This window comes from Barbatula barbatula (genome assembly GCF_947034865.1).
Source record: "Barbatula barbatula genome assembly, chromosome: 13".
NCBI classification, from domain to species: domain Eukaryota; kingdom Metazoa; phylum Chordata; class Actinopteri; order Cypriniformes; family Nemacheilidae; genus Barbatula; species Barbatula barbatula.
In genome coordinates this window covers 10,941,495-10,951,291 of record NC_136776.1, presented here as the reverse complement: position 1 = coordinate 10,951,291, position 9,797 = coordinate 10,941,495, and the positions used below count along the sequence as shown (strand labels likewise).

The 9,797-nt window shown below is 37.0% G+C and overlaps 1 protein-coding gene across 1 annotated transcript; it reads right to left on the bottom strand.

The window, feature by feature from the left end:
* Positions 1–5,202: 5,202 nt before the first annotated feature.
* LOC306902959 (uncharacterized protein) lies at positions 5,203–6,952 on the bottom strand (the record flags this gene model as incomplete). The annotated part of the gene is made up of 4 exons (XM_079471879.1): positions 6,725–6,952; positions 6,013–6,084; positions 5,781–5,843; positions 5,203–5,526 (listed from the first exon to the last, which is right to left on the bottom strand). Exons 1-4 carry the CDS (start codon positions 6,833–6,835, stop codon positions 5,203–5,205), a joined length of 570 nt encoding a protein of 189 aa, XP_079328005.1. The 5' UTR covers positions 6,836–6,952.
* Between the last annotated feature and the right edge of the window lie 2,845 nt (positions 6,953–9,797).

Genomic DNA, 9,797 nt, shown 5'->3' with positions numbered 1-9,797 from the left:
GATATTACACTAGATATTGTTCTGTATTTACGTAGAGATAAGATTAAATTCTACAACTAATGGACAGAAAATGTTAAACATCAAATGTGATTTCAATATCTTGACACGAAAATATTATTTGAAATATTTAATAGCTCATTTAACAAATGCAGATTTTCTGACAGAAAAACAACAATGTTGTATTTACCCTATATTCTTTTTTAACATTTACTTTTTCTGTAAATTATAAACAAACACAATAATCCTTGTACCTTTGAGGTTTGTGGCCTCCAATTGGAAAGCCCCACCTTAGAATCTGCTGGTATTCTCCTCCCTTACCAGCTGGCCAAACTACCACCCATCAGGACTTGAATTATTTTACTGAGAGGCCAAACAGCCGTACCGTGAGTCAAGTGCCTACAGTATGTCCTGGGGGGTCAGGCACATGTTTATTTCTCTAACCAACTGTGCTGGAGTCAGGAAGCCCAACCTCAGACTTGACTGAATCCACAAACATCCTTTGTAGGGAGCACCCTGTCCTACAGGTGTTATACCCAGACATGGGTCATCAAAATAAGACTCAGACATTTAAAGTTGGGATATATGAGGCAAAGCATATTTCTAAATATACACGAATGGGAAACTGGAGCACCTTGACAGCTATCCGCTAAAACCATATTCTTGGCACAATACTGGAGATAAATATAAATCCTCCCCAGTAGAATAAAACACTGGTTGTCTGTTTCCAATGTGCTTTCCTTGCAGGTTGACTTTGACATGCAGAATGTGTTTTGTTTGTTAAAGGCATAGACATTGATGTCACACTGTTTGGGCCATTCACAAGCATATTGGGGAGTCCTTGTATAGGCCAGTTTAGCCCTCCTCAATATGCCGGCTCCATTGACCAATCACAGCAGTAGTCCAAAGCACTCAAGTATGTGAATGGTTACAGCCTTAAACTGACATTAAAGGCATTGTCCACCCAAAATTGCAAATCATACAACTTTGTACTTTCTGCTTATTTTCAAGATCTTTTGGTAACCAAACAACATTAGCCCCCATTGACTTCCATTCATATACAGGCATGAATGACATGAGGTGGAATATTTTGAATTGCCATGAGGTAGGTTAGTTCTGGATTTGCTATGTTTGCAACATTGGTTCTCTGAAAAACATATGCATGCAAAAAAACTTATGACAATTTGTACAATAAACGAGTGAATTGAAATACACCATTCAAATCCATATACATTCATACAATCTCAATTGGAGTGGGGCTTGATTTTAATTAAATAATTGTACTTTTTGTATGATTAATATTAGTTTCCATGTGAGACATGGATTGCACATTAAACTTGTTAAGGCAAATATAATGTAAGCAGTAACCTACACGTAAAAAACATAATTGTACAGAATTTTTCTTGCTATTCTTTTACAGATTTTCCATGTAAAAAATAAAAAACCACAAACAATCAGATTTTTTCTTTCTTTACAGATTTTTATGGATATTTCAAATAGGGTCAAAAAACGTAAAATTACAGATAAGGCTGTAAATGTACAAGAAAAACAGGAAAACCATGTAATTTTACAGAGAATTTTTTTATGTTACACTATTTCTGGCACCCCAACGATGCCCTGCTGCTAAACAAAATATATATTTTTAGTTTTTTACATTTTGTTTAGAAATATTGTCAAAAACTTATTATTATTATTTATCCTTAAATCCGGTAATTTGACAGGAAACCTGTTATTTTATGGTATATTTCTGTTGCTCCAGCTGATTTTTTTACAGTGTAGCAAAGCAATGAAAACCATCCACAAGAACCTTAAACTTTGTATAGTAGCAAAGAATGTAACGGCAAGATCATTCTGAAAAAGGTTGTTTGTCAACCATGCGGCATTACTGTGATTCTGCGTCTGTAACAGGATATTCATCATTCATTAAGTTAATTAAAATCAGGAAGTATTTCAGAGTATTACAGGAATCTATGAGTAAGTAGACAACTGTGAGCTGACCTTTCCACAGATTGTAATAAGTCTCAGGAAAGCCAGCAGGAGAGATAGGGTAATGAACGCTTCTCACTAAAGCTCCGATGACAGTACTTTCAGGAAACAGAAACAATAGTGAGACTCCTGTGAGGACATGGACACATTGCAAAAGTTAAGATGCGATAGATGAAATAAATTTGAATGTAAATGGTTATTGATGTTATTAAATTCTACAGTAAATTATCTTTAATGATATCAGAACAGTTGAGAACAAGATGGTTGTGCAGCTTACTGTGGTGCAGTCTGTAATTTTAGCTTGTTAATGGTCATGACGTGTATAGCCAGATGTGATGACACTGCTGTTGCCGAGCAATGTAGTTGTGCTACTGCCCAGGGGTCCATGATATCAATAAACCTATATGTAAACAGTATTTACATATGATAATATTAAAATTAATTTAGAGCGAGTGGCTGGTTGACACTTTATCGTACAAGGTGGCAGATTTGCACCTGTTTAACATTTTGCCTTAAGAGCAACAGTGGTTACAGTTTGGATTTTGAGAGTGATGTGGCCAAAACGAGTCAGTAAACTTAAAGCGACCCTAACTCAGACAGTTTCTGTATATCCGTCCGGAATCTATTAGCTCCATCTATCAGTTTCAAACAATATCCATCTCGAACATAGTGCTCTCTCTCTGCACACAATGGAAAGTGACTTGTGCACATGCTCCTTCTCCCGCTCTCCATGGTTGATGCGTGGGTGTACCGCATGCTTTTCCCGGGAGAATCGTCCAATAAGGGACTAAGAAAAGTTTTTTCGTAACGATTTTTCATGTTCGAAAGACACTTTCCGAAACCTATATGAACACAGGGGGAGTGCATCTAGCACAGAAATACTAAATAACATGTCCAGAGCCAGGGCGGACCAGGTCATTTCATAAGACAGCTTTGTTTTGGAGAAAGTTTTGATCTCTGATCTCTTAAGATATGTTTTCAGTATTTTAAACTTCTTTTTTAAAAGGAAAAAATGTGACCTTTTCAGCATTGTCTATCAAGCAGCCTTGCTGCTTAGACACATTTTTGGTACACACAGCACTATGTTTAAAAAGGTGTTAACACTAGTGTCTGTGTTTCACAGCACACCCAGTGCAGACACATGGTGACCAAGATTACACAAAGAGAAACTATTGCAGTAGTTTACATTTTTAAACTGGGAAGGCATGAATCACAGGTTACAGGAAAGAAACCCTGTACGCACTGCCTTCATGAAACCTAAACTTTGGGATTAGAGAAGCAACATGGATGTGTTATGGAGACGTATCCGAAGCCTTGCCGCACTGCTTACTCAGATGGCCATGTGTAAATGGTGCATACTCTACTTAGGAATGGTACATTCTCCACGTGGGAAAGTGCACTTCGCACGACACACTGTCAAAACAGAAAACCTTAAGAACCCCATCTGTCCTGGGTTTAATTCTATTATTGATATCTTGACAGGTCTTTTTTACACAGGCAAGCATTATTGATATGGACCAGTAACAAACACTTATACTTGAAATCGATTTAACCTTTTTTCTATTGCATTATTCAGATTTTGCATTGTTGCAAAGCAGCTTTACAGAAAACACACTTTTGCAACTTTTTGTAATTTTGCAGTATGGGGTGCCGTTTGTAAAGCGGCTCCCTCTGAAAATAACAGCAACATTTTGTCACATTTAGCTTCAAACAATGTTTAAAAAACTGGTATGAATTTTTGAGGGTCACTTTTTAGCACATTTAGAACAATATTTGTCAACTTAGAGATATTTTAAATAGTTAAATCTAAACATTAAATGTTACACCTAAATGTTAAATCTAAATCTAAATGTTAAATTTAAATATAAATCTAAATATTAAATCTAAATGTTAAATCTAAATCTAAATCTAAATGTTAAATCTAAATATTAAATCTTAATCTAAATCTAAATGTTAAATCTAAATGTTAAATCTAAATCTAAATGTTAAATCTAAATGTTAAATCTAAATCTAAATGTTAAATCTAAATGTTAAATCTAAATCTAAATGTTAAATCTAAATATTAAATCTAAATCTAAATCTAAATGTTGAATCTAAATGTTTCGGGTGAAACTAAATATTTAGCTAATATGCAAATTCAAAATGCCGGTAACCGGAAATACCAAAATAAAAGCTCGAGGAGGTCAGTGTGTGTTTATAGTGTCAAATAATGAATAAAAAAAACATCTCATCCGGGGAAATGGACTCTTGGACATGGATTATCGTGATAATAACTACCTAAATAATAAACACGTTTGGAGAAACTGTATTTGAAGAGTACTTTGAGTTTTTAGTGTCACTTTTATGAAGGGGGCGAGACTTATGACCTGTAGCCACTATAGCCAGCCACGAGGGGCTCACTTTGACTGATCTGTCATGTTCGCTTGCATGAAGGCCAGCAAGAGCCTGTCCCCGCCCGCCCCTGACCAGGTCGCGCTGCGAAAATGTCCAACGAATCGGCGCTAGCCGAGAACATCGGCAGAGCCGTCCTGGCGGCTATTCAAACTTTTTCAACAGCGACAGCAACCGCCTCAGGCCCACCACAGGCCAACTCGGTAAGTAGCTATGTTTTCCAAATCACGTAGCATTGGATTCTTGTCAAGGCTAACTTAACTAAACTAGCTAACGGTAGCCAGTAGAGATTTGCTACTAGCACCAATGCACTTTATGTGTAGCACATTTGTTTCTATAAACCGTAAAACTCACACCGGTTAAGTTACGCAGTGGGATGAACTCATGAGTAAATGTGAGTTCAAGATTATGTGAAGATGTTCTGACCAGCAAAGCATACATTATATAATTTAGCGTTACAGCTAATGGAGACTAATTGTCACCCCTCAGGCCCACAAATGACACTGAATTGTTGGTCAAATGGAAATCTGCCTCTGTCCTCAGTCAGACATCTCACCTTGGCTTACCTGCTGGCCTTTACTCACAAGATAAAACCGTTCTCTGTTTGGCTAGAGAGAGAGCAATGCTGATGGAGGACAGAGGCAGTCACAATGATAAAGACATTTAATTTAATGTGAATGAGTGTATACTGTAAAAAAGCATAAAATGTATCTCTTTGTTTCTGCATTTTCCTGCTTTTTTGTCCTTTGCCAATCTCAACACTGTTTTTTTGACTGCTGGGCATATAAACATTAAAAACACATGAACTATAATGTTGCTAATATTTTGCTAATGTCTCTTCAGGCTCCCACCACCTACAATAACCCACCGGGGCCAGCCACACCCACCACCTCCACTGGATATTATGCTCCCCATAAGCATCACTTCTCCAACATTTGGGTGTTCAGTTTTTATTTGTGACACTTCAAGATCCAACTGTTGATCACTGATGCTCTTAAATTTTGACGTTGGGATATTATAGTCTTGCAGTAACTTGTAGAAAGTTGGCCTTGAGATTGAAAGAATAGATGCCGCTTCTGTAAAGGTGGTTTTCAGTGAAAGAACATGTTCAAGCTCCTCTTTGGAAATCTGATGTCTTCCTTGGTAGTCATTCTAGAACACAGCAAAGAATATGACATTTGGCATGTTTCTATAACAAACAAGGGTTATTCAAGAGAGAATTATAGACTTAACAGATGAGCATTCACATCCACTCATCTTTCTGACTGAAGAGAATTATAGATTGTACTGTACATTTATTTAAGGAATATTTAAATAAAATGGACAATCAAAAGATTTAAGGTTACTGAGAGATAAATGAGAAATAAATCAAACAAATATGAACATGAATATTAATGAGTACTTACTGACAGACAGGTCACTGGAGCAAAGTCTGTTGGTAAAGGTATGGTAGTGCTGGTGCTGGAGCCCTGAAGAGTTTTGAAATATAAACAAAATACCAAAGACATGGTTATCTTTTCACATGTTATTGTTGTGTAAAATATGCCACCATGATTGGAACTAATGCCGAAACATTACACCACACAAATTAAATAACCAACAAACAGCCACTAAGGTTACACGAGTATGAAAGTATACCGAGCGGTATGATGTCCCAGTGGAGGTGGTGGGTGTGGCTGGCCCCGGTGGGTTATTGTAGGTGGTGGGAGCCTGAAGAGACATTAGCAAAATATTAGCAACATTATAGTTCATGTGTTTTTAATGTTTATATGCCCAGCAGTCAAAAAAACAGTGTTGAGATTGGCAAAGGACAAAAAAGCAGGAAAATGCAGAAACAAAGAGATACATTTTATGCTTTTTTACAGTATACACTCATTCACATTAAATTAAATGTCTTTATCATTGTGACTGCCTCTGTCCTCCATCAGCATTGCTCTCTCTCTAGCCAAACAGAGAACGGTTTTATCTTGTGAGTAAAGGCCAGCAGGTAAGCCAAGGTGAGATGTCTGACTGAGGACAGAGGCAGATTTCCATTTGACCAACAATTCAGTGTCATTTGTGGGCCTGAGGGGTGACAATTAGTCTCCATTAGCTGTAACGCTAAATTATATAATGTATGCTTTGCTGGTCAGAACATCTTCACATAATCTTGAACTCACATTTACTCATGAGTTCATCCCACTGCGTAACTTAACCGGTGTGAGTTTTACGGTTTATAGAAACAAATGTGCTACACATAAAGTGCATTGGTGCTAGTAGCAAATCTCTACTGGCTACCGTTAGCTAGTTTAGTTAAGTTAGCCTTGACAAGAATCCAATGCTACGTGATTTGGAAAACATAGCTACTTACCGAGTTGGCCTGTGGTGGGCCTGAGGCGGTTGCTGTCGCTGTTGAAAAAGTTTGAATAGCCGCCAGGACGGCTCTGCCGATGTTCTCGGCTAGCGCCGATTCGTTGGACATTTTCGCAGCGCGACCTGGTCAGGGGCGGGCGGGGACAGGCTCTTGCTGGCCTTCATGCAAGCGAACATGACAGATCAGTCAAAGTGAGCCCCTCGTGGCTGGCTATAGTGGCTACAGGTCATAAGTCTCGCCCCCTTCATAAAAGTGACACTAAAAACTCAAAGTACTCTTCAAATACAGTTTCTCCAAACGTGTTTATTATTTAGGTAGTTATTATCACGATAATCCATGTCCAAGAGTCCATTTCCCCGGATGAGATGTTTTTTTTATTCATTATTTGACACTATAAACACACACTGACCTCCTCGAGCTTTTATTTTGGTATTTCCGGTTACCGGCATTTTGAATTTGCATATTAGCTAAATATTTAGTTTCACCCGAAACATTTAGATTCAACATTTAGATTTAGATTTAGATTTAATATTTAGATTTAACATTTAGATTTAGATTTAACATTTAGATTTAACATTTAGATTTAGATTTAACATTTAGATTTAACATTTAGATTTAGATTTAACATTTAGATTTAACATTTAGATTTAGATTAAGATTTAATATTTAGATTTAACATTTAGATTTAGATTTAGATTTAACATTTAGATTTAATATTTAGATTTATATTTAAATTTAACATTTAGATTTAGATTTAACATTTAGGTGTAACATTTAATGTTTAGATTTAACTATTTAAAATATCTCTAAGTTGACAAATATTGTTCTAAATGTGCTAAAAAGTGACCCTCAAAAATTCATACCAGTTTTTTAAACATTGTTTGAAGCTAAATGTGACAAAATGTTGCTGTTATTTTCAGAGGGAGCCGCTTTACAAACGGCACCCCATATTGCAGTTGTAAAGCAGCTTTACAGTTAATACATGTTAGGAGTATGGAGACACGGAGTTCCAGCTAACATGAAAATGGGATAAAAAGAAAAGATACAGTATAAAAAGGGAAAAATTCTTAAATTCATTAAACGTTTGCAATAAAACCATAAAATACACTTACATTTACTCATACTCGGATCATTGTATATTCATAGCAATTTTATCAAAGGGATGGGATGTACAGTAATATATGAAGAGTTTGATTCCAAAATGAGATAACTGTTATATAAAATAATGTTTTTTATTATGTTATCATGTTTTTATTGTGTTAATTAGCTGTATATTTTTTGTTATTATTGCTTAAATCAAAACAAACCAACCGCAGTTTGATTGACAAAAATTGGAATGTACAACAAAAAAACATGAGTTTTCATTTGGAACCAAACTCTTCATATATTAGTATAGCCTTGAACATCCAAACAACCACATATTGATTTAAAATCAGGACACACGCACACACTGCAGTAAAAAAATATTTGTTTAATATTTGTTTGTTAGCACCTTTTGTACTATTGCTCTTTGTATCCCCGAACTCTTTGTAAGTTGCTTTGGATAAAAGCGTCTGCTAAATGACTAAATGTAAATGTTATTGTTTGTACTTTAATGTTTTTCATGTATTGTTTTTATGTGTGTTGCAATATGAAACACTGCAAACTGGGATTAACATCTGAATGCACCTTTGAAACATTGAGCTATGAGAGACATCATATAAAGAGATAATGAACATTTGATAAGCTCTTATTGATGACAATTTACACAACAGGAAAAACATCTAATCAGACAATACACCTGTTACAGAATGTGCAATGTCCACAAGACAATCAACAACTGAATATAATCCAAGGGGTTTTTAATAAATCCACAGGAACGGAACACACGTAACACAAATTACAGACAGGTCTTAAATACACAATGAACATAATCAGGGCGAAGAAAAACAGGTGTGGGGAAATTAACAATTAGGGAAACTAATGAGGGAGCACAGGCAAAATTCTGGAATACAGAAAACAGACTAAAACTGACAGTTCGTCCCCTCCCTCCCATAAAAGTCCAACTGAGACCAGCAAGGAAACGACCCCAGGGCGGAGTCGAAGGAGGAAGAAGCCATGGTGGAGGAAGGGCTGGCTACACCAGGGGGCTGACTGATAGGGACAGAGGTGGGAAGACTGCGGTGGAGCCGGAGCGACCAAGGATGGAGGTGTAGCCGGAGGGAAGGAGGAGTGTGACAGAGCCCAAGGGGCAGAGTGACAAGGCGTAGCCAGAGGATTGGAGGCCCGGGGTGGCTGGTGGTCGACAACTGACCAAGGCGGAGCCGGAGGGATGTGGGAGCCTGGTAAAGCTGGTGGGATGACGGGCCACGGTGGAGATTAGGGAGACAGGCGCCAAGGTGTAGCCTCTGGGTCGGAGGGCCGAGGTCTTGGAGGCTGGAGAACCCCTGGAGGCATCCACCAAGCCTTTGTTTTGGGGTAGCCATAGAGGTGGGTGACTACCCCCTGGGTTGCAGAAAGCAGTTCAACCCAAATATAACAGTTTGCAGTCACAGGATAATTCCCAAAGTTAAAATTCAATTCAGGTTTCTTTCTATAGCATTTTTCATTATTTTGCATTGAGTACAAAAAACACATTGTAAAACAAACCGAAAATAAATAAACTATTAGTAAGAGTAATTACAATATGGAAATAAACCGTTCTTATTTTTATAATATGTAAAGAGCTAGTTATTATTTTTACAATAATACAAGAAAGAGGCTGTTTGGTATTTTGGGTATGAAAGCATTAAACAGCTTATTCAACCCTAGCTGTCAGCCTATTGTATAATAATAATGTTCCTTAAAAGTGACACAATGTCTGCAAACTTTCTGCTTCTAATTGTACCTTAAGAACACAGCTGAAGACATCACAGTTACATCACATGTGTCCCTTTAAACTTTTTTATAGTGATGAATTTCAAGTTATTACTGTGAGCGTACTGTTTGATGTTGTACATGCAATAACCCAGAGCCAAACTAGGCCATGACACCAGCCTGTCAACAACCAAATAACACAGTAAATGTTTGTTTGTTTTATTCGGTGTGGGAA